Below are 24,656 nucleotides of genomic sequence, written 5' to 3'. Positions count from 1 at the left end.
GTAAGGATGCCTATCCTATAGGGTCACTATGAGTCAATGGCAGTGATAGTGATTGCGTGGGTGAGTGCGTGAGTGCAGAGTTAACATTGACGGGCACTGTTACTAGATGCCAGACACTATTTGTTGTATTTGTTGTTGTTAAGTGTTGTCGAGTTGGTTACAACTCATAGAGACCCTGTATAGGGTTGCTAAGGAGCAACTGGTGGGTTCAGCTGCTGAACTTGATAGTCCAGTGCTGATCCTACAGCACTACACCAGGAGTCCACCTGGCATGTATATTCTCATTTAATCTTCAGCACCAGTGAGATATGTATGTACAGTTAGTCTCCCAAGTTACAGATGAGGAAAACCAAGATAGAAAGTGACTAAGAAACCCACCCGTTCCAAATCACGCAGCTGAAAAGGGATGGAGCTTCAGCTGGAAGCCAAGTAATGTGCAAGTCCACATTCTTCACCACCACCCACAACACTTTGAAACGGAAGATCAGCTCATGCAACTCCTCTCCCATTTTATAAAGAAGGCCACAAGTGCCCAAAGAAGGAAAGTGTTATGTCCCTGGGTATAGAACCTTGATTTCCAGTCTTGATCTCTTTCAAGAGAGAGCTCTTACAGGGACACCCTTCCTTGCCCCAGGAAGCTGCTCACTGGGAGCTCTCTAAATCTGCTTGCTTCTTTCTGGACCCACACTCACCCACCTTAGGCAAGGCTGGGACAGGAACAGAAGGGTCCGGTGAGGGTGAAGCAGGGGTTAATAGAACAGGGGCCTGGGAAAAGAGCTGGTGCTCAAGAGTATTCTGTTTCTCTTACTACTATCTTGTTTGAACCCCACACCGCCCATGCAGGTAAGAGTGGTAGAACTGCACTCATCACACTCATTGATGGATGGACAACCTGAGACACAGAGAAATGAAGGGACTTACCAAGCCTTGGGGGCAGAATCAGCACTAAAGCCCTGGTTCCTTTTAGCATCCTTGGGAAAGTGAGTCTGTCCTGAGGGTAATTTGTATGTATGTTGGGGGAGGGGCTGCGGAGTCCTCTGCCTTCCTGGCACATTTGGGCACAAGATGTGGAGGGAACACCACAAGATTCTGGGCGAGGTTAGTAAGGTAGGTTATGACCCCGCAGCAGGTGACAAAAGTAACTCAGGCTTTGCTGGTTGGTGTGCTTTTGTTGTTGTTCTTGTTGTTAAGTGCCATCGAGTCGGTTCCGACCCATAGCGACCCTGAAGAGGGTTTCCGAGGCTGTAAATCTTTACAGGAGCAGAAAGCCTCATCTTTCTTCCATGGAGCAGCTGGTAGTTTTGAACTGCTGACCTTTGAATCGCAGCCCGATTCGCAACCACTACACTACTGGCAAATGCCCGTGGGCATAAGAACTTGCTGAGTCTGCTCTGGGCCTTGAGAAACCTCAGGGGAAATCCTCCTGTCCTTTGGAGACAAGTGTGCAGAACCCTGGTTGACCCTGGCATGGGGGGAGGGAGAAGCCACATAACTATGGCTGCAAGAGAGGTGGGGACAGGAAGGGGAACACAGAGCATCTGGCCTTTAGACACTTACACAGGGTTTAAGTCCCAGCCCTGCCTCTTGTTAGGATGTGATCTTGAACATGCTACCTGGCCTCTTGGAGCCTCAGCCTTCTGCTCTACAAAATGGAGGCAATGGCATCTACCTGGCAGATGTGTGGTGATGTTCAGGACAGGACCTAGGTCTAGCAAGGCTTCCATTTACTCTAGTCACCACCTGTCACTCAGGCAGAAATTCACATACAATCTGAAAGCAACCATCAGAGCAGAGTCCCTTGCTGGGTGTTTGGCACACGCCCCTTGAGCTCATAATAGAGGGATCAATGTGACCCAGAGGCCACCTGGCAGAGTAAGCTGTTACTTGGGTCCTGGCTGAGGGGAAGATAGGAAAAGTGAGGCCACCCTCATTCAAAGGGCCCCAGTGAGCCAGGCTTGGGCCAGACCTGCAGGGGTATAAGGAAAGCTGGTATGGAAAGAACTGCAGATGTCAGGGGGCTGCCTAGCAGTGCAGGGGGACCTTGGTCAAGCTCAAGCAAACAGAGCAGGAACTGGCCTGTTAGGGGGCCAAACTCCTTCTCCTGGGTGCACTCTTTTATAAGACACCTTGGACTACCTTCCAGGCAAGCAATAATTATTATACCCTTTCTGGAAAAGAAAGAGCAGAAGGAAGAAAAGATGCTGAGTCCTCCTCTCTTCTCCCTCCCACCCCCTCTTGGCACTGTCTCCGTCCCTCCCCACCACCCACCCCGCCTGGCCTGCCCGCCTGCCCGCCTAACTTGCTCTCAGTTGCTAAGTAGATGGTAGGTTTATTTGCGGATGTCGGTTCCCAGTAGAAAAATTTCGTCTTGGAGAGCCGCCTGGATGGAAATGGCTTCAGCGCCGATTTCATGGAGAAGGTCTGTGCGGTAATTAGTGTTCATGAGGGAGGAATTGGACTGGCAGGCTCCCAAGAAAACTACTCCCCAAAAGTTAGCTGAGTCCAGAGGGCTACATCAAATCCAATTCCAGAGTGCGCGGCTCCATCGCTATATATAGACCCATAGACAGAGACCGCAGAGAGGGGCCTCGAGGTTGGGGGGCTGGTCATGGGCACAGAGGCAGCCTTCATTGCTGAAACCATGGACCATGAATATTTGACCTGCTGATGGCTCCTGGATCCCACTTCACCCTGTGAGTCATGTCCCCCAGTACCCCCCAGCTTGCCCCCAACAGAGGAGAGAGAGGTAGGAGAGAGGAAGGGTAAGTTGGCACAGTGTGGATCACACTGGAATGTTTCTAGAGAGGTTGCCTTCTGCATGCAGATGCTCACGGCCCCCTTGTATGACCCTGTACCTAATAACATCATTCCACCCACTAAACGTGACCCCTTTATCCTACTCCTGAAGAATCCACTTGCTACCTTCCTGAGGGCCCTGAAAGTCCCCATCCTGATTCTCCAAATTCCCAGATCCTTCAAGTCTGAAGCTCCTACTTGGTCACTGGGCTGCTCCCTGCCCTGTGTGGCTTCTTGTCCCTCTGTCCAGCCCTTCTTCGGCTGTTCTTCCCTCTCTCCCAGGGTGAGGCAGGGCAGAGAGGAGGTACCCTGGACACTTAGCAAATGGAACAGAGGGGAAATGGGCCACAGAGGCCTTCGAGGGACTGGGGAGTTCTGATAGTCCAAAGTGTCTATTAAGGCTGGAAGAGGAACAGGGAGAATCAGGATTAAAATCCAAAAATCAGATTCTTCCCTTTCAGTTCCATGCTCTGGAATTTTCCCCAGGACCAATCACAAGGAAGTCAAAGTCCCAAGAGGTCCAAAGAGAAGCCTTATTCTGACTCTCAATCCCAGTCTCAGCTTCCAGCCCGGGGTCTTTCCATGCTTTTGGGGTCATTCATGCTTTGTGTCACATGCTGTCTGCATTCTTGCTACCCCCACCTGACATTCATCCTTAGCTTAGACCTCAATCACTACACATATTTCTGATACCACTGGTGACCCTTGAGGTCAGCCCCACACTCAACAGGGGACATAAATTCAGGCAGACAGACATCTGGTCTCAGATGAGGGAAGCAGAAATTCCACGGCGAAGGTTCAATAACCAGACTTTTGTCCAACTCACCTACCTGATGTCACTTTGTCTGCTTCAGTTCCCCAGCTAACCTTCCTGACCAGGATAACCTATCAGCTCAGCCAAGACAAAAAGTAAGTCTAAAGGAAATTGTCTAAGAAACTGAGAGAAAGGATGCAACCCTAGGTTTCAAACAGATACAGCCAGCTTGCCAACTTCAGAGCCATCCTGGAGTGATAGTGGCAGGCTGTGGGTGTCCCCAAAGTTCCCTCTCAACACCAGTTCTTCCCCCCTTCCAACCAGTAAGTGAGGAGGCCTGTAGGAGCCCATGAGCCTTTGAGACCTGCTGCCTCCACAGCCCAGCCCTGCCCATGCCTCAGCCTCCCCAGCAGAGGCAGGGAGCTCTGGGAAGGCTTCTTCCCTCCTCCCCACGGGAACTTGTTTCCTCTCTTTCCCTTCCCTTTGATGCAAAGCCTAGAGATACCCTCCCATCTGTTAACTCACAGCCCACTTCATACACTTTTGTCTGGGGCCTTCCATGCTGACCACCCAATGTCTGTTTGTCCCCCCTTCCTCTCAGAGACATGCTCTCCTCCCTTAACCCAGGAGCTGGTCGGCAACCCTGAGTTCTAGGTCTCACACTGACCACAAGCATGATCTTGAGTTGATTGCTGGACCTTTCCTCCTCTGTAAAAGAGCAAGGGCCACTTCCTGTTCCCTTATTCATTCATTGACGAATATGCACTGAAAACCCACTTTGTGCCAAGATGCATATGGGTAGGGATTAGCAAAACCCACTTTACAGAAAAAGAAACTTGAGGTCCAGAGAGATCAGGTGAATTGCTGGTGGCTTGCATTTGCCCAGCAAGAGCTTGCTGGGAGGCCTCCAACCTGCATTTGCATGCCAAGTCTAAATCCATCACCCACCCTATGCTTCCCCTGGTGACACTTGGCCAGGTGTGCCAGGTGCCCAGAGACGGGCTGGCCCAGCCATCCTGGTTCTTGCAGGGTTCTCTTGAGTAGTCAACCAGGACCATGGCTGAGGCTGCTCAAGGGATTTAGTCCTCATCTGCTACCATGCCCACCCTCACCAAGGTTCCCCGTCCCTCTTATGGTGCCCCATCACCATGCCACCACGCTCCTTCCCTGGCTATTGAGAGACAAGTCCACTTCCTTCCTCTCCAGTGTCTCTAACACCTCAGCTTTCTTCTCTCTCAGCCTTCCCCAGCTCACACTCCTGGGTCTCCAAGATTCCTCTCACAAAAGAAACAAATAACACTGAGGTGCGTCTTTGGGGAAGAATGAAGCCAGCTCTTTTTCACCCAGGTCCCTGACAGCTCATTACTGCCTCCTGTCATTAGCATATTAGATACAAGAGGTAAACAAAACACTTAGACTCACAATGCAAACCAACAGTTGCTCTGAGCCTCCACCTCCGCCTGGTGTGTGCCTGGTAAGGAGACACAGAGAGGGGCCCTGATCCATGTGTGGAGAGGTGGGGAGGACAGGGAAGGTGAATCGTAGTCAAGGGAAATGTGCAGGTTCTGTGCAAGGGAAGCAAACAACACCAGACAGTTTAAATGTCAAAGCCATTTTTCACACTGTATGGAATCATAAGCATCATAGCACAAGTGTGACTACAGACAATAATAGGAGCAGTAATACACCCCATTAATTAATTACACCTCACACATTCTGCTGAATGTCCCTGACCCCAACTGGTGAGTATCAGTCTCGCCATTTCACAGGTAAGCCTGGGAGAGCTACCTAAACTGTCCTGGGACTTGCAGAACTAGACAGACCCCAGAGATCCTGCAGATGTTAGCAACAAGGCCACGGGGGCTCAGAGACTGTCCCAGAGTAGCCAGCTGGCTGGTGACAGAAACCCAAGGGTCTGATGTTACTGTTGTTCATAAATGGAGTGGTCCAGATGGATGAGAGAAAGGAGAAGCTCAGTCATGAAGCAAAAGGAAAGATAATGATGGTGGTGGTGGTATGCTGTTGTGTTGGTTATGAGTCATAGTGACCTTGTACAGGAGCTCTGGTAGCGTAGTGGTTACGAATTGGGCTGCTAACCTTAAGGTCAGCGGTTCGAAACTACCAGCCGCTCCGCGGGAGAAAGATGAGGCTTTCTACTCCCGTAAAGATTTACACCCTTGGAAACCTTGTGCAGGGTCGCTATGGGTCGGAACCGACTCGACGGCACTTAACAACAACAACAACAAATCTTTACCAAAGCAGAAAGCCTTATCTTTCTCCCACAGAGCAGCTGGTGGATTCAAACTGCTGACCTTTCAGTTCGCAGCCCAATGCATAACCACTATGCTACCAGAATTCCTTAAAAGGAAAGATTGTTATTGCTGTTATTAAGTGCTGTCAAGTTAGTTCCAACCCATAGCGACTCTGTACAGGGTTTCCAAGGAGTGACTGGTGAGCTTGAACCACCGACTTTGCAGTTTAAACTGAAACTGACCTTGTGGTCCAGCACATTAACCCACAGTGCCACACCAGGACTCCAAAAGGAAAGAATAGCGGGGGGTGGGGTGGGGGGGTGTTAGGAGAGGCAGGAAGACAGAAGGAAAGAAAGAGAAAATAATGGAATGAAAAGAGGGAGGGAGTGAGGAAGAGGGAAGAAAGAAAGGAAGGGTTGGGGGGGTGAAGGAAGTATAAAAGGAAAGAAAAAGAGGAGAGAGGGAAAAAGACAAGGAGAGAGTAAGAAAGGGGAAGGGAAAAGATGAAAAGATTAGAAAGAAAGGGAGGAATAAGGGCAGAAAGGGAGAGGATGGAAGAGATGGTGAGAAAGCCAGAGACAGACCTTGAGGAGGGTCCTAGGTGGATGGTGTTATTGGAACCAGTAGCTACCCTCCCTCCCTCTCCTACGGATCCTGACTCCAGCCCTTCTAAAGAACTCTAGCACACTCCTCCCCACAACTCACCCAGTGCCTTAGTCTTCTGAGTCCTTTCCCCAACACTTCAGGCCCTACAGGGTCCTTTTCCCCAGCTCCTCCTCCAGGCAGCAGAGCACATGCCCTTGCTCTGCCATGGACCTGGCCACAGGACCTTGTACAAGTCTTTAATCTTTGCATGTTCCGTTTTCTCACCTGTGTTGTTTTGTAAGTGCCGCCATCAAGCCAGTTCCAACTCATAGTGACCCTATATAGGGTTTTCAAGAAGCGGCTGGTGAATGTGAACCTCCAACCTTGCTGTTCAAACCTATAGACAGAGTCAGTAGTACAGCTTTTAAGAAATGGTGAATTAAATGATTAACACATAGAAAACACATATTAGAACATGGCCCAGCACAAAACCAATAGTCAGTGAGTGAGTGGTGGTCTCATTTGTGTCTCTGATAGGCCTTGCACGTAGTAGATGTGTTTTTTGCATACTTATCACCTGGCCTAGTAAGTATGTTTACTCAGTTTTCAACCCAGGGACATATATGTTTTCATTATCTGGTAAATTATGGGCTATTAATAAATGGTTGTGAAGTGAACAAATGAATTTTTTCACACCATCTCCAGATGACAGAACCCTCAACCCCAGTAACATGGTTTGTTGGGTCTTATATACCAGTCAACTGATTTGTTGGTTCAGTACTCCGTTGCCCTGTGTGTGGGGGTCCCAGAGAAAAGTAGAAATAGAGCTGAATTTTGTACCCTGTCCTCAACCCCACTCGTCTGTCCCATCCCCATAGGTCATCTTTGACATTTGCCAACTGCCACCTTCAGGGACTTCCTGTGAACCAGCAATGAATGAAGGGTGACTTCAAGGGTCTCTGGTCCTTCCCAGGTCAGGGTCAACTGACCCTAAATTGAAGGCCATCCTTCTTAAGAGTGTGAGTGATCACTCCACTAGACTTACAGGGTCTGAGGAAGTCATTCACACAGGCTGCCTCCCAAGTGCATTTGCTGACTCCTTCTCTGCAGTAGCCTTCAGGTTAAATATTGCTAACTGCTTGTGATTGAACCTATCTTATTGATGTTGGATGAAGCCCAGAGCCCGGTCAGAGAGTGGCTGAAATGGCCAAGATAAGGCAAGAAAGACACCCTTCACCAAGACTTGGATCACAGCCTGCCAGCACTGTGAGATTGTTTTCCTGCTTTTAAAAAGAAAATCACATTTTCCAAACATTGATCCTGTAATATGTAACTCCTGGCTACTTGTCTTTTCAAAATAACCTGTCTTGGATGCTGAGGTTGGAATTTCTTGGTTGGTGTGCTTCTATGTTGCTGTTGTTGTCGTCATCATAGTCATTCTTTATGTGAATTAGGGCCTGTTCGGAAGAAGCCAGAGGAGAGAAGAGAGTTTAATTCACCTCACCTGGCAGGTCTTGAATGTTCCATGTCCTGGCCCCACTAGAAATAAAGACACCTGCGGGGGAGGGGGGGTCCCCGGGGTCCCCTTCTGATTCTAATCAGTTCAGTCCCACTGTGAGACCCGAATCCTGGGGTTTGGTAGGGATGCATGTCAGGGAAGAGGCTCAACCTCATGCACTGAAGTCTAGATAGGGAGCCATGATTCTGCAGACAGAACAAACCACTGAGGTCTCTGCTTAGCCAAGCACTCCTTTGACTGTTTCAGACACTTGAATGTGGAAGAGTTCATTCAACAGAGGATCAAGGGGGCTACAAAGTTGGTACAGGGGGTGGGATGGAGGTGTTACCTGGAAGAAGGGTGTCTGGAGCTCAAAGGATGGGAGGATCTGGTGGAGGACCTGTGGGCAGAGAAGGCATCTAAAACACTGAAGGAGCTGAGCATATCAGACTGGACACCAAGCATTGTGGTAGAAGTCAGTCCAGGAGGGTCTGAGGTTAGGACCACACAAAGAGGAGGAAAAGAAAATCCCTAGTGGAAGGGGCCTGAGCATCATAAAGGCTGGGAAGTTGCCTGGGAGGAGAGGCCCCACCTGATACCCCTCTCATGTGGTTTGGAATGGACTTGGACACCAAAGGGGACCTCTACACCAAAGGGGATCTCTGAGAGCCTCTTGCATTGAGCAGCTCACCAAACAGTGATCCCTCACACTGAGCAGTTCACTGAGCATTAGCCCCACCCACTGGACAGATCACTAAACAATGGCTCCTCCTACTGAGCAGTTCACTAAGCAGTGACCCCGCCCACTGGACAGATCCCTGAACAGTGGCCCCTGACTTCTTGACAGTTGCCCCTGTTCTGAGAACTTCTTAAACAGGAAGATCTAACTCCCCTACTCCGTTCATTAGAAAGGGACACAGTTCAGGTTCTCTGATGAATTTATAGTAAGGAATTTATCCTAGTGGTTACATGACTAGAAAATACCCTGAATGCATTTAAAATCCAATTCTTGCTATTTGGATGAAGCCCTCTGCAGGGGAGTCCATGGGGTACCACTTGGCATATGAGAGGGCACCTGTAGAAGAGGGCATCAAGGTGTGTGCAGCTGGTCAGATTCTGCCTCAACTAACTCCACTTGGTTGCTTGCAAGAAGAGTGTGAGGTCATCTCCTAGAGCCTTTCTCCAGTGAGGGCTGTGGAGTGGGATGTGGAGAAAAGACATCTCTCATCTAGGAACCCCAGTGTCTCCCTGAGGAGGGCAGTGCTCACACTACCCTCAGACACTGCCCAGGATTGTCTTTGTAGGGCTGGAAGGGGCGGCAGGAGCTGGCCTCACAACCAGCCAACAGGAGACCTCAAGTCTCCATATACCACATTGGCCAAGCCACTCAGCCTCTCCCAACCTCAAGCATCTGAGCTGTGTCAAATGCTGATAACAACTGCCCTAACTCCTCTGAGGTGAAAGAATCATCATGGACATGACACACTTTGGCCACGACAGGGATCCTCTTCATGCAATAATGGGGACCACTGACCCAGAGAAGGGCACAGGAACAACCCACTGGCTGTGGGGACAAGCCCAGCAGATATGGTCAGTGGAGTGGGTTTGATCTCTCCAGTGGGCTCTGCATTAGAAAGGTTGCCACCTCTCTGGCACCCCCCACCTCCCAGAGCCTCATAGGCTAGAGAAAGGGGAAAGGCCATCAGTATGTCATGTTCACTTTGTGTCCTTTTTCACAGAGCTGTAAAGATGGAAAGGCTGGCACCAGATTTGTATTTCTTCAGCGTTAGGATGTAGGCAAAGGCAGCTGGCAGAGAGTGACACTTGGCAAAGGACCAGCATCCTTTAACCCTCTCGGTTCCACAGTCCTGTTTCAGAGGTATCTGGGTCCTTGGACCGGAACTTTGCTGGGTACTACCCCAGTACTCAAGGAGCTCTGGTAGCATGGTGGTTACGAATCGGGCTGTAAACCGCAAGGTCAGCAGTTCGAAACTACCAGCGGTTCCGCGGGAGAAAGGTGAGGCGTTCTGCTCCCGTAAAGATTTACAGCCTCGGAAACCCTGTGCAGGGTCGCTATGAGTCGGAACCAACTCCATGGCACTTAACAACAACAACAACCCCAGTACTCAGAAGAAAGGAGAAAGAGCGAGCTGGTCCAAATCACTGAGATGTTCCAGTCAAGTCTGGGGAGATCCAGAATGCCCAGGCACAAGGAGAACAACTCTGTGCTCCTCTCTGTCGGGTGAATGCAGAAGGCAAGAAGGGTTGAGAGATGGAGAGAACATACTCAGTCACCATGAGCCAGTTCACGCTTCCATATTACATTTCCATTCTTGGAAGGGACCATGTTCTCTGGCATTTCTGATGTAAAGAGCAGAGTCTCAGGAGGGCAGTGCTGAACCCAAGAGGCCAGGCAATGGAGGGTGTCTCAGCATTAGGAGAGGCTGAGAGCAGCCAGCAGCCCCTGATTCATTGGCTTATGGTACCATTCATCTTCCCCCTGTGGCCTCCATACTCCACCCCCCTAGGCTGCTGCCTTGGAGAAAGATGGATGTTTCCTGCCAACAGGGGCCTGAGCCAAAGTGCTGACTTCCCCCGACCTCATACCCCACCTCCCCACCCACCCCCCTTGCCCTGCGGCTACTCATTTCTCCCTAACCTTTCAGCTCACTGTCACTCAGCCAGAGGCAGAGTGGAGTTTAGCAATCACTGCATTCAATGACATCTGTCACCAGGGGGAGAAGGGCCACCTGGAGTTAGCAACTCCTATAATAGAATATTTGAACCGTGGGCAAGCACACATAAATGCAAGGTAGACAAGTATATTCTAACTGCCAATGAGAGGGACAATAGCTGAGGGCTATAAGAGGGGTTGGGGTTGGCTTCCTGGAGGAGATGGGGCTGAGCCACTGCTAAGGATGAATGGGCTCTAAGGAAGGTAGGTATGGCAGCAGACAGCAGTGGGGAGGATGGTGTTCTTAGGCTTGAGTGGACCTCATTGTGGGTGGAGAAGAAAGAGTTGTATTCTGTGGGTGGGAAATCATTGTCCCTCTCCTATGGAGAAGAGAGAATTCCTGAAACTGTTGGAATACTCCTGGGAAAGAGAGAAGAGAGAGGGAATAAGGTCCAGGTGGAAAGGACTGGAGGACTGGAATGAGTCGAGTAAGGCTGGGGACATGGCAGGAAGGGCCACCCAGTGGCTGGGCACATGAAGAGAAGAGCAGAGGAACTAGGCCATAGCCCAAGCTTTCTGTCTTCTGTGTCTTACTGGCCTCTGCTGACCCCTGGGGGGACTCCTAGTTGAGATGGGGAGATAAGGCTTTCCCAAGGGCAGACCAGGGAGTGGTCAAGGCCAAGACCACCTAGGCATCCATGGAAGATGAGACCACGCTGACCAAGGCACATGGTCAGAGCTTCACTTAGAAGGGAGACCCAATAAATGTATCGTGAAGGATGTGCAGATTCAGGGCAGTCTCAGAGGGCAGAACACCCCAATGGAAGAGTTGAGCAGTAAGGACCTGCTCTACAGCTCTGTCCCCCACACTCAGGGAAGGGTATATGTGCTTCAGGAACCAGGAAGCCATCTCACCCTCTCCGACCCTGGGGACAGATGCTTCATGGAAAGCTACCTTCCAGGGAATCCAGTGGACTTCCCCTCCCCCTTCCCTTCCTCCATCCCACTCTATTTACTCCAGAGCTTCTGATTCCATTTCTCTGGGCAGGGCCCACACCTGGTTTCTGAATCCTCAAGGAAACTCTCCAGTGCTGCCTGGGGTAGGAATGGCTGAGAAATGAGGTTTTGATGGTGGGATTTGGGAGAATTAGGGCTGAAGGGAAGAGATTTTAGGCCGAGGGATCTTCCTAGCCTGCCTAAGACATTCACACTGACATCAGTCTAGCTGGCCATCTCCTGCTCCCTTCCCTCCGACACCCCACTCCAGCACCCCAGCTTTCTCCCACCTCTTCAAGGCCATCTGAGTCCACACCTTGAAGAACCTGATGTTTTATTGAAGTCCAGATCTTCCTAGTCTCAAGCCACCTTCCCTTAGCTAATTCTGTAATTCAATTAGCAGGAAGCTTAGGCCAGACCAGGTGGGAGGAGGCAGCACCTCAGAGCCTTCCCTTCCTTGATGATTATACCCCAGGCTTCAGCCCTCTGCAGAGTTGGGCAGGAAATTGTACTTCCTTCACTTCACAATGACAAGGGCCTTTTATCCCCGCACACGGGGGCTTTGTAAATTACTGCCATCTCCAAGCAATTAATTCTGCTGCACTGTGCTTTTCCCCCACATGGGAGAGGGCACCCGCCCACCTTCTGGAGAATCAGCCTTATCCCTTCACCATCATCCACACACTTCCCTTGTGAAGAAGGATGTCTGCCTTCCCCGCCTACACCTAGCCTGGTGACGCCCTCCCACCACCCACCAGCCTGACTCTCCCCACTGGCTGTGCACAAACCTCTCCTGACCACACCCAACTCTCCCTTCTCTCTGCCCTCATTTCGTTCTCTCCCTCTCATCAGCATCCTATCATGAACCACCTTACCCAACCCTCATAGATTGTCCTGGTCACCCAGCCCTCAGGCACTTGAGCTGGGAGTTCAACTCTCCACATAGCCCTGTGGATGGAGAAGATATTGTCTTCTCCCCCCAGGAGTTGACTGCCTCTCCAGACATACAAAATGTATGAGATTGATACACCAGAAGTCAAAGGTTAAATGGCAGTAGAAGGAAATGTGAGTACAGGCAGAAGGGTAGAATTCTAAGTGCTGGAGGAGAGCAGGCAGGAAGGGCCAGAGCAGGTGGGATGGACGGGGCTTCACCTCACCAGGGTAGAGAACGCTGAAGGAGCCCAAGCTATCAGCTGCTGAGGGTAACAATGTACTGTGGCTTGTCTGAAGTTATGTCATCTCTCTGCCCCCGCCCCCACTCCAGAAGATTACCAAAGCCAATCCCTATTCCAATAGGCTGCAATTCTATGCAGTCAGTTCCAGGCAATGGTGGGATAGAAAGGCTGATGCTTGAAGGCTGGGTGGTGTGGGTGATGAGGTGGTGTTCAACTGCTGTGGAGAACAGGGGTTGCTGAGGAGCAACTCCACTCCCTCCTCCAGAGGGTTCCAAGTCATTTCTAAAGCTTCTTACCTCAGATCCTCTTACCAATGTAACCCAGCTGGAAGGGACCCAAGGAGACTAGAGGGTGAAGAGGGGAAGTCTGTCTGCTCCATTATGAATTCTATCCCCAAATACTAACCTCCAGAACTCAGGGCAATGGGATTGAACACAATGCCATTTACAGTTTGCTGGGCAGTAAGAACCGGTTCCAACTTCCAGCACTGATCCCACCCAGCTTAGAGGAAGCTGGAGGAAGGGGTATTGCATACCCACTGGTGATAATGTCCCCATGAAGAATTTGCCAGGAAGCTGATGCCCACAGATCTTTGTTTCCTCAAAACAGGCTGTGGTCCTGTTTCCTGTCTGGCTCCCCGATTCTCACCCACCCCCTTTTCAGTCCATTCTCTTCTTTTAGCAGATTTTTCTTTATACTTAATTATGCAAGTGATATATGAATACATTCTGATTCTAAATGTGTCAAACAAAACAACAAAAAAAGTGAAAGTCATCCAAGACATATTCTTTCTCTCTGTCTCCTCTCTTACACACACACACACACACACAATTCCTGATTTCAGTTTAGTGTGACTCCTTTCAGACCTTGTTCTATGCATATAAATACAAGTATGGATGAATACAGAACTCGTTGAACATATTTTCATTTTATAGATATATATATTATGGATATTATTTTACACCTTACTTTTCTTCCTGACAGTGTCTTTCGTGTTGGTATATTTAAGACCATTTCATCCTTTTTAACTGCTGTAGAGTATTCCATAGTTTTGTTTTGCTTTTTAATTCCTGCACTAAAAAACATTTAGGTGTTTTTTTGCTATTGTTGTTGTTGTTGTTATATGCCATCGAGTCGGTTCCGACCCATAGCGACCCTGTATAGGGTTTCCGAGGAATTAGAGACAGCTAAATGGATCTTGGTTTTTTCATCGGTAAGCACAAGGATGAGTGTACCTGGTAGGCCAGAGCTCAGGAGGAAACTGCTGGAGCTGAAGGAAGAGAGGACTTTCTGTGTGGCTAGGCCCATTGCCACAGAGGATTCTCTCTTCTCATGCTTCCTCAAGTCTTCAGGCCAAGAGCACTAGTCTTGCTTTCTCGTCACACTGTCTGTTACTGGAATGCAGCTGCTCCCTGAGAGAACCTCATTCCCAACCAGACTGAGGGCCCACAGGGAGAATGCTGCTAGTATGTTCCTGTCTGCTGCAGTTCCCAGCATGGAAAAAAACAACAACAAAAAACCCACGGAGACACCCAGATGGTGAATGAACCCTCCACATTCCTGTTCCTAGAGTCATGGGTGGTCAAGTATGTATTGAGCATCTTCTGTATGCAGACCATTAGGGAGACCCCAGAGAAGAAAGGAGACAGCACAATCCCTGTCCTCATGGATTTCCCACCATTCACCTAGTTGAGGTGCCAAGACCACCCTCAGAAGTATCAAGAAAACCATGATTCCTAGCCCTCATCAACCTCCTTACCCTGCCCGCCTCCCCTACACCCCACCAGATCCCCAATTCCCTATTCTACATGTATCTATCATCCCAAGACTGTGTTCATTCCCCAAGCCCATCCCCAACAAAACTCTCTTCAGATGCTCAGAGTTCTAATCTCCAGTCAGGAAAGCTCCAATAAGCTCGTTTCATTGCTGATGGCTGGTGGGTACAAGTATGGTGGCTCCTTGCTGGGTTGGAGTTGGCTCAGGGGACTAGGCCTTCCTCAGAGGAGTGGCTGCCAGTGACAAAATGTCAGCCCTGGTAGCTGGAAAGGCATTTTGGTGACTGGACCCAGAGTCCTGGTGTGGTGCAAGGTAGGTGGTACAAACTCACCATCTGCTCCTTGGAAACTCTATACAGGGTTGCTTTGGGTCGGAACCGACTCAACTGCACTTAAAAACAGCAACAACAACGAAACCCAGAGAGGGAAGCCTGTTCTCACTCTTACTCCAGTTTTCTCACTGAAGGCTGCTTGGGGAATTTTCTCTCAAACATCTGTGGTTCAAGGTTGGGAAGAGATACTCCTGGGGAAAACAGTACTAGGACCATGTGGCTGTTTCCACCAACACTGCAGAGAAAACCCAGGCTCAGTCAGCAGACTTGCTGTCTTTTTTCTTTTATTGTTGTTGTCGTTGTTGTTATGTGCCGTAGAGTCGGTTCCAACTCACAGTGACCCTGTACAGGTTTTCCAAGGCTGTAAATCTTTACAGGAGCAGAAAGCCTCATCTTTCTCCTGCGGAACAGCTGGTAGTTTCGAACTGCTGACCTTGCGCTTCACAGCCTGTTGTTATGAGGTGCTCTCAAGTTGGTTCCAACTCATAGCAACTCTATGTACCACAGAAGGAAACACTGCCCAGTCCCTTGCCGTCCTCACAACTGTTCCTCCACTACAGCCCAGCAACTCATTGAGGGTCTTCCTCTTTTCTGCTGACCCTCTACTTTACCAAGTATGATGTCCTTCTCCAGGGACTGTTCCCTCCATAAGACATGTCCAAAGTACGTGAGAAAAGTCTTGCCAACCTCACTTTTAGTCAACAGACTAGGACCTTTCTGATAGAGAGAAGGCGCCTCAGGCTGGGAGCTGTTTCCTCTACACTGCGTTTGCCAGACTGTTTTGGCGCGGACCAATGGATTAGAAAGTGTGTTCCTTAATACTGGACTGGCACGAATAACTCTATCTTTTGCCTTCAGGTCAGAGGCATGTACTTCTGTAAATGAAGGAATAACTCAATCCCCAGAGAGAGTACATATCTACCCTGGGCTCCTGAGGGTGTTTGAAAAGGGTTCTTGGGACCTATGGCCTCATCCATCCTGTATGTTCACACCCCACATGTCCTTATCACCACCAGTGCTCCATGTTCTGCCACTGCCTCCCAGATTCCTCCTGTCAGGGGCTTCGCAGGCCACTCCTCTGGGGTGTTCCTGGAGGAAGCAAAGATATCATCCATTGAAATAATCACTAGCCTATCAAATTGAGTGTGTTCTGACTACAAGGTAATACTTTCATTAATTTTTGTTTTTTTTAACATAAGACTTTAGATCTTTACCACCAGTTTTTTGGAAAGATGGGGCAAAGCCAAAGATGAGCCCAGTGGTGAAACTTACCCATGGCCTCCTGATCTAGAAGGAAGCTGGGATCAGACGGGCTAAGTTCAAATCCTGGCTGCACCACTCACAAGCCTGTAACTTTGGGCAGGTTCCTGGATAAGTCTGTGCCTCCGTTTCTTTATTTGCAAAACGGAGGTAATGGAAATACCTATCTCACCAGCCTATTGCACAGGTCAGATGGGTTCCTGTATTATGATCAGTGCCTGGCAGAGAGTGATCTGGATGCAAATGCTCATGATTGTTGTTATCAGTATTATTCCATGTCCATCTGCCACCATATAAGGTGTCAAGGAGCCCTAATAGCATACTGGGTTAAACCCTGGGCTGCTAGCTAACAGGTCAGCAGTTCAAACCTACCAGTCATTCCAGGGGAGAAAGATAAGGCTGTATATTCCTGTAAAGATTGACAGTTTTGGAATCCCTACAGAGCAGATCCTGTCTGTCTTGTCAGGTCACTAAGAATTGGAATCAACTTGATGGGTTTGGTTTGGGTTTTTAAAGTTCCACCAACTTTGCCTAGCACAAAGACCTAGCACAATCTAACACAGAGGGAGCCACCTCACCCTCTCCTTGACTGTGTGGCCAGGCATGGCTGCTTCACGGGTCTTTTTCTGTTATTCTCAGAGACTTTCTCCTCTGTTTTGGACTTAGAGTTCTCATACACACATGCACCCCCACAAAAACAACCCAATGTATACCCACACGGTCCACAATCAGGCAAAAACAGATCCTTGTTCCCAGACACACATACACACAGGTACACACATGCAAACCATATGATTTCCCATAGGCACACACCCATGTGCACACACCTGCAAATATACACATCCTCCAGATGCCCCTGGAGGCATGGTCCTGCTGAGGAGGTTCTCCTTAGGAATGTCTGTGGGAACACCTCTGTACGTCAGAGGAAGAGGGAGTTTGGCAGATTTAATGGTTGCTGTGCTGAGATTGACACTGCCCGTCTTCTTGTCTGGACAATTCTCACAGCTTGCACTTCCCCTCCTCAATTCCAAGTTGTTGTTGTTGTTAAGTGCCGTCGAGTCGGTTCCGACCCATAGCGACCCTGTACAGGGTTTCCGAAGCTGTAAATCTTTACGGGAGCAGAAAGCCTCATCTTTCTCCCGCGGAGCGAGCTGGTAGTTTCGAACTGCTAACCTTGCGGTTCATAGCCCGATAAGTAACAGGAAGTAAAAGCTCGTCTTTCAGGGTGGGGGTTCCATGTGTATCACTACAAGAGACCAGAGAGTGACCAATGGGTGCTGCTTGGGCACCCTCTCTCCTGGTTGCCCTGAGCACCACCTCAACCTTTATTCCAAGAGGCCCTAAAGCACCCTCCTTCTGAAGCCACCCCTCTTTGGCAGGACTCTGCCCTCAGTGAAGGAGCAGGTCTGGGTCCCTCACTTGTACCCTGGAGTTAATTGTTTGTAACTGCTTAAGCATAGCTTCCATTTTCAAAGTGTCTTAAGTTAGTGAACTGATTTCTCAGTGTCTTTCCAGTTAGACATTGCATCAGACGAGCTAAAGAGTGTGTTTGAGAAGGGTGGGCCTGCGCTTCTGTATAAGGCCTGTCTGTCCTCACAGAGAAGTGCTGAGAGAGAGAACAAAGGCCATCCCTAACCTCCTGCTTCACAAGCATGAACAACAACGTGTAAGCGTTCATCATTACTGTGTTGTTTTTTTCTTAATGTTTTATTGTGAATTATATGATAGTTTACATGAGAGAACTTTAGTTTTACATTCATTCTATTGTATATCGTTTCATTGCCATGGTTCCAATCCCCTCCATGCATCATCAACCAACCAAAGGGCATACCCTTCAAACCCGCCCCCTATACTACCTCCCCCCATCCCCCACCCCCAGTCTTCAGCACACAGTCCCTCTCCCTCTCTGGATCCAAAGTCCCCAGCCGCTTCATCCCTCCATGTCATTTTCTCTGCCTCCTTCTCAGGCATCACTGCTTCTCTGGGTAGGGTTCTGCTCTCGGCTCCTTTCCGTAGATGGTCCTAGAGACCTCAGCTCCTAGGCTGGAGAGTTAATCACTCCCTTCCTTGCTATAAAACATCTACCTTTACATTTCCAACCCTCACAATCAGTCCTGATAACAATTAATTCACTATTGTATCACAAATGACCCATCTGCATTTCATTTCATCAGCTCCGCCTAGACAGATTGGATAGTACTCACTGGAGATTCTGCCTTCCTCCAGGCCCCCTGGCTCTAGGTTCCCTCTTGAAAGCTTGTAAGCCAGTCACTTCTTGCCTTTGTAGGCCCCCCACCCATTTTGGGTATCTAATGTCCAAGTTGCCCATCTCTGTCTACTCTGTGTGCGGAGGGGGTGGGAATGATTCTTGCTGTAAGGATTTGTTTTCTCTTTTGAGTTACTGCTTCCATAGGTGTAGGTCAAGTTCATCAAATGGTATCAGATTTCTCTTTTCTTCTTCTTCTTTCTTCTTCTGGTTGAGCTCTGATCATCCAGTCATTGAAGCCAGGTCAAGTGGGCATTATCTGCAAGTGTGGGTGTTCTTGTGCATATGCCCTCTCTTCTTACCAGCCAGTAGCTTCACTCTCCACTCCAGTCCCCCATGGCCATGTCACTGACTCTGGGCCCAAGAGTCCCCAGGTCTTCCCACACTGCTGGCCAACCAGGTCTCCACCAGGGTTCACAGAGGCCTATTGAACATTGTAGGGCTCAACTCGCTGCTTCTTTGCTGTTTTTACCTCACTTCCCCTTATCAGTGATGAGTGTGGTCACCAATCAGAGCGTGTATTTCCATTGAGTCTGTGTCTTGGAAGTGGGTTTGCACTGAGGGGACCTGACCACTTGCCTTGATGTTTTCTGGGTAAGCAACTTGTTTTTTCTTGCTGTAACAGTCCATCTGCCTCTATTGTTTTGTATTTTTCCTGTAGGTCTTTCCTTCAAGAAGTATCTTCTGTTCTTCTAGCCTCTCTAGGCTGGTCTGCTTGTCCTTTCAAGTGGGATTTCCCATCTCTGGAGATCTGGATGTGATTCATGCTTCCACCTATAGTCTTATGTATTGCAAAGGCTCCACAGGAAGCCTCCTTCACTGGGCACGTTGTTGCCCCATTTTAGATATGCCAATCAGTTATAGGCAGAAGACGGACTTACAAGCTTTCTATGGTGATGTTTCTGACTATTCCTTTCTCTCCCCCTCCAGTGTCTATTTTATATCATCATTACTGTTTTAATTACTGCTCCATGTCCATATTTACACTGCGCTCTGACCTTCGAGAACTCTGCAGAGGGTTTTCATGTTCATTTGTTGATAGGTCTCCTCACAGCCTCTAAGGTGGGAATTACTGTTCCTGTTTTATAGGTGAGAAAACTGAGGTTCAGAAAGAAAATAAAAGTTGATAAAGGGCTCACCGGAGCAGAGATCCCTGTCTGTAGTTGGCAACATCCTTTTCAGGGGCTAATCAATTTTGGGGAGAAAACCCCCAATGCTCAAGGGGATGGTTCTAACAGCACACTCAAGCACTAAGAGAAGAGAAGAGGCTCCAGGAAGCCTTTGGGACAAGAGCCTCCTGGTGCCTGCCCACTATCAGCCCTCACCGACAATCTGAGGCTCCAACACCAACATTCAAGTCCAGATGCTTTGGTGTCTATGTGACCTTGGTCAGCTCCCAGCAGCCTCAGATCACCTCCTCCTGTTCTGATCCTCCCAAGTCAGCCAGGGTACTCAGATAGGCATTCAATGCTCCCAACAAATGTTTGCTAAGCTTCCATCACCATTCTGGGCACTTGGGACCCAACAGAAACAGAACAAAATCAAGTTCCTAACCTCATCTAAGCATGGGAACATGGACTGGGGTAATGATGGTGGGTTAGGCATTGAATTGCTAATCACAAGATTGTCAATTCAAACCCATCCACTCCTCTGCAGGAGAAAGAAGAGGCTGTCTGCTCTGGTAAAGATTTACAGTCTTAGAAACCCTATATAGGGTTGCTATGAGTTGGTTTGGTTTGGGTGTTTTGGTCAGAGGGTGTAAGTGCCAAAAAAAAAAACCCAAAAAAAACCCAAGCAGGTCAAGGGGTCAGAGAGGAGGAGAGGGGTTATTAAATAAGGGGGAACATTCTAGGAAAAGGGAACAAACCATGCAAAGACCCTAAAGCAGAGTGTGCCTGGTGAGCTTGAGAAAGAGGAAGCAGACCAGTGAATGAGAAAGTGGGGGGTGGGGGGGAGGCGATGAGCTGGGGTGATGAGCATGCAGGGGCCGGTTAGTCACACAGGGCCTGGGGGTGGGGATGAGAGGAGTGGTCATCAAAAAATTTTTCTTCACAACAAAGCTGTGATGTCCCTCAAAAATTATGGCAGAAATTCCTGGAAGCTGAGCAGAAGTAACAGATTCTTTTTTCTCTAGACTCCTTTCCATGTTATACTGGACCATGGAAACAGTGTGACCATTTCCTTCTCCTCCTCCCCTTCCTCTCAGACCTGCCCCTGACCTTGTCCTGAGCTGCCTTGGCTGTCTTCCAGCTACAGGCAGACTCAGGCAAAGGACAAGGCCAGTGAGGGGATGGGAGGAAACACACCCCCGGGAAAGGCGGGTGGCAGCACGAGGGACGATGTCACGGGGTACTCTGACCGCTATTCATTTCAGTCCCGATGTCTCCATCAATAATCGTCTGCCAGTGACCAGGAAGGAGCAGGGAGGAGGGAGGAGGAGAGGAGGGTGATCTGGAGTCTGGTGGGAATGGCTGAGATTGAGTGAGAGAGAGACACTCACAGCTCCTCCCAGTGGAGGTGGGGAAGACTGAGAGAGCTGGGAGGTGAGAGTTTCTGCTTCCTTTTTCCCATTTCCTTCCCATCTTCTCTCTGATGCCAGAACAGAAAGGGAAATAGGGCCAGTTTCTACACTGAAAGAGGAGGAAGGAGATTTTCATTATGCAAAAGCTGAGTAGAGGGGTCAAGAACTGCAAAGAATTCTGGGAGCCTTCTTTGCCCCGAGAAGACACCAACACAAGCCTGGTGGAAAGGACTGGAATAAGGGGAGGGACTGGGCCGCTGCAGCCATCCTGCGGCTTGACACAAACTCTGAGTCACAGTAGGCACTCAGGAAATACTGGTTAAATGACCATGACAATGGCCAGCTGTGGGCAGTCAAGAAGGCATGTTGGCTCAGATGGACTACCAGTCAAGAAAGGCTAGTTGGAGTAGGTGGAACTTCATCAGATCCTTGAAAGATGGCTGGGAGATGTGAGAATGGAGAGATAAGGCCTACAAAGCAAGGAGACAATGAGAGCAAAGAACAGGGACAGTGATGGCTACAGGTTGTTGAAGAGACGCAGAGAAGACTGTGGGAGAGAATGCAGGAGAGGAGGACTGGATGATAGAGTGAAACACAGGAAGATGACCATTCTTTATGCCTTCCCTGGGGCCAGGGATGAATTTGGAAAGTCTGAGGTGACTCACACTCAAGTCTGCTATTGGTCAAAGTGAGCTTTTCAAGTCTCTCAAGCCATGCCCAATCACATCTACAGACAGAGGAAGGAACCCCCAATACTAGGCAGTTTGAGGGAATTTCCAGGAAGACTTTCCCATTACCAGACACTCTTGTCACCTTGTCACCAAGCCTGAAGAGCCAGCGTTAAGTCAGTCCTATGGAAAGTCAGATTCCCTGGTGAGGGGGCAATCGTGTGGCACTGCCAGCATCACTCCATGGAGAGCTGGACCATGGAGATCAGTCAGTCTGATCCTTAGCTCACACCTAAGGAGACTCTTAGGGATCTTTGTCATTAGAGGTCTGCCCTGGGTCCAGCATTGTACCTTATGACTAGGAGAGGTATGAAGACCATCACTGTTAATACGACAGCAGGGAATGATGGGTCATGGGACACGTGGACAGCCCATTCCTTTTCTCAGGACAACCTAGCCTGGCCTGGTATCCTCCTTACAGATTGAGCATTTATTTGAAAGGCTGAGAGGGTCCCTCTCTCAGTCCTGATGGAACAGCCACCAGCACTCCTAGAGACCAGGACAAGAGTTCAGGGTCAAGTGTGACTAGAGGTCTTGGGAGTGGAGGAGGCTGCCCCTTCTGGGAGGTATAGGGGCTGGAGCTGAAGCAGAAACAGCATCCAGAACGATGGGAGGGAAAGCTAAAAAAAAAAAAAAAAAAGGGTGCCTGAATCACCAGGGCACAGAAACAAGGGAAGACCCTCATAAAGAAGGGGATGTAGTGGGGGAAAGAAGCAAGGGGAGATTCCACAAAGGAAGCAGGATAGAAAAGAAACGGGAAGGATCACTGACAGACGGGAAAACGGAGAGGTAGGAAAGCGACTAGTAGATCGCACCGGAGAAAAAGAGGGTAAGGAGCGGGGAACCGAGAGCCAGATGGGGGCGAGCGACCCAGAGGGTGTCCCACTAACCCTTTTCCGCGCTTGTTTCCTTCCCCAGGCTGCGCTTTCCTCACCTACTGCGAGCGTGAGTCAGCGCTGAAGGCCCAGAGCGCGCTGCACGAGCAGAAGACCCTGCCCGGGGTAAGTGGCGCCCGCCGCGGCGCAAGCTACAGACGCGCCTACAGGGGGCGACTTGGGGAGGCCGGGATGCGATGCCGCTAGCGAGGGATGGCGGCCCTGGATCCCGCCGCCTGGTTGCGCTCCGGGCCCCGCGCGCGCCCCTGCGGGTCCCTGAGGCCGAGAGTCGGCCGGTCGGGGGCAAGCCCGGTCGGAGCCCTGCCCTCGCAATGCGCCGTCCAGGCCCGACGGAATCCGGGCGGGGAGAAAACTTGACCTTAATCACAGCCAGCTCGCGGCTCCTCCCCTCCCTCGGGGCGCGCCGGGCCAGCCCACGCGGGCAGCCCTGGCGGGGGACGCGGTCAGCAGGCCCCCTGGGCCGCCTGCCACTTGGCCGCCAAATGCCACCCCGGTCCCTCCCGGTCTCTTCCAAGGGCGGGAGCGCCTCCCAGTCCGTCTCGGCGCCGCCGCCACCAGTGAGATCACCGCGGTTTATTTAAGGAGCCAGCCCTGGGCTTTGATAAACTATCGCGCCTCGGCCCTGGTTTATAGCTTCTGTGAGGGGGAGAAGAGAATTATTTATGGCCCCCCTAACTGGGTGTGATATCAGCCATGGCTATTATAGAGCCTAGTTCATCACCATAAAATAAGAAGTGTTCTTCGGGTCAAGGGTCTGCGCGGTCTCTCCTGTGGGTTCAGAGAGATGGTGGGGGTGGGGGGGATAGATCGGTGGAGGAGATATACGACTGGCTGAGTATCTAAAGATAAATGGAAAGATGTTCGTGTTTGTGGGTATAATTTAAAGAATTTATAAATATACCATGTTTACGCTTATACAATTGATTGCGTTGAAGGCACGTGTGTTCTCTATGTATGCTCACCCATGCTTACTTACATACGCATGTTTACATTCTTACCAAGCAAAGCATATGTAAACACACGTTTCTATTTCTGCCCCGCGGCGGGAAAGGTTAACCTGTTAGAAAGAAAATGCAAACCCAGCGGTGGCAGCCTTCTTTTTCATCAAAGATCCTTCTTTGCCTGTTTAGGCGTGAGAGGTGCTGAGTTACACGGGATCTGCCTTCCATTAGGAAAGCCTTTGTATTTTATGTTGGTATTTGTGATTGCAAAGCACGGGGCTGAGTCATCTTAATAACACACCCATGATGCAAATGTATGGAAATCATGCGCCTCACAGATTTTGTGTGGAGTCCCAGCTCTGGCAGGGTGGCCATTCCCCAGTTGGAGTTTTAGTGGTGCTGCTACATGCACATATATTATAGTAATTACTTTCTGGGTGCCCTATGTAAGATGGCAGAAATATACTTCATATTGCCCATGTCATGTGTGAAGCATAAAGCCATATTGTAAGATAATCAAAGGCTTCTAAGAAAGGTTTATGCTGATTAATAAAGTGTTTATAGCACTTTGTTTTGAGGGGAGATCGTGATAGATATTTTAGAACCACCCAAATGGAATAGAAAATACCACATTGTTGTGGGAGGCCCTTCATCAGCTTGAGAGAGATTGCTGAGGAGTTTCATGACTGTTAAAAGCTGGGAATCAAATGGGGATACAGAAAGATAAAAGGTGGGAGGGGGAGGTTTAGGATTTTTAAGAGGAAGAAGCCAGGAACTAGGAGAATTTCAGTAGCAAGTGCAGATTGTTCGGGATCTAACGTTAACTTGTGGTTGTTTATTTTACATATAATAGAATAGCTAAATGATGGAGTGTATTAGTTCTTTAATAATTTATAGAAATACTTTGATGTTGCAGTAATTACATTAAAGGTCACATATCAAAGGTAATTTGGTTGAGCAGCTGTGATGGTTTCTCAGAAGCAATCAATATCGCTGTCCGTGGTGCTGATTTCACCAAGGGGCCTGCCAGATTAAAGAAGGCTTATTACCAGGCAGAAAGGCCCAGGGGAAATCAGGAGCACATTGGAGCGAGGCGCCAGCCCCCCTTCCACCGATAATTAACACTGTTCCCCATAATCTGTGCTAATCCTTCATACTGGGAGATCCAGTGGCATTTTTCTGAAATCACAAAGACAAGTGGGCAAGT

General features: G+C 49.4%; 1 protein-coding gene across 13 annotated transcripts in view; it reads left to right on the top strand.

Moving 5' to 3' along the window:
* Nucleotides 1–24,656, top strand: part of CELF4 (CUGBP, Elav-like family member 4) — a 357,363-nt gene that overhangs the window by 69,808 nt on the left and 262,899 nt on the right. For all 13 annotated transcript variants that reach the window (XM_006835086.1, XM_006835094.1, XM_006835093.1 and 10 more), the window contains exon 2: nucleotides 22,531–22,613. In XM_006835086.1, the coding sequence (XP_006835149.1) occupies nucleotides 22,531–22,613 (83 nt within the window). The remainder of the gene's footprint in view (nucleotides 1–22,530; nucleotides 22,614–24,656) is intronic.

Source organism: Chrysochloris asiatica, unplaced genomic scaffold (assembly GCF_000296735.1).
Source record: "Chrysochloris asiatica unplaced genomic scaffold, ChrAsi1.0 scaffold00015, whole genome shotgun sequence".
NCBI lineage: Eukaryota > Metazoa > Chordata > Mammalia > Afrosoricida > Chrysochloridae > Chrysochloris > Chrysochloris asiatica.
This window is presented reverse-complemented; position numbering and strand designations above follow the sequence as displayed.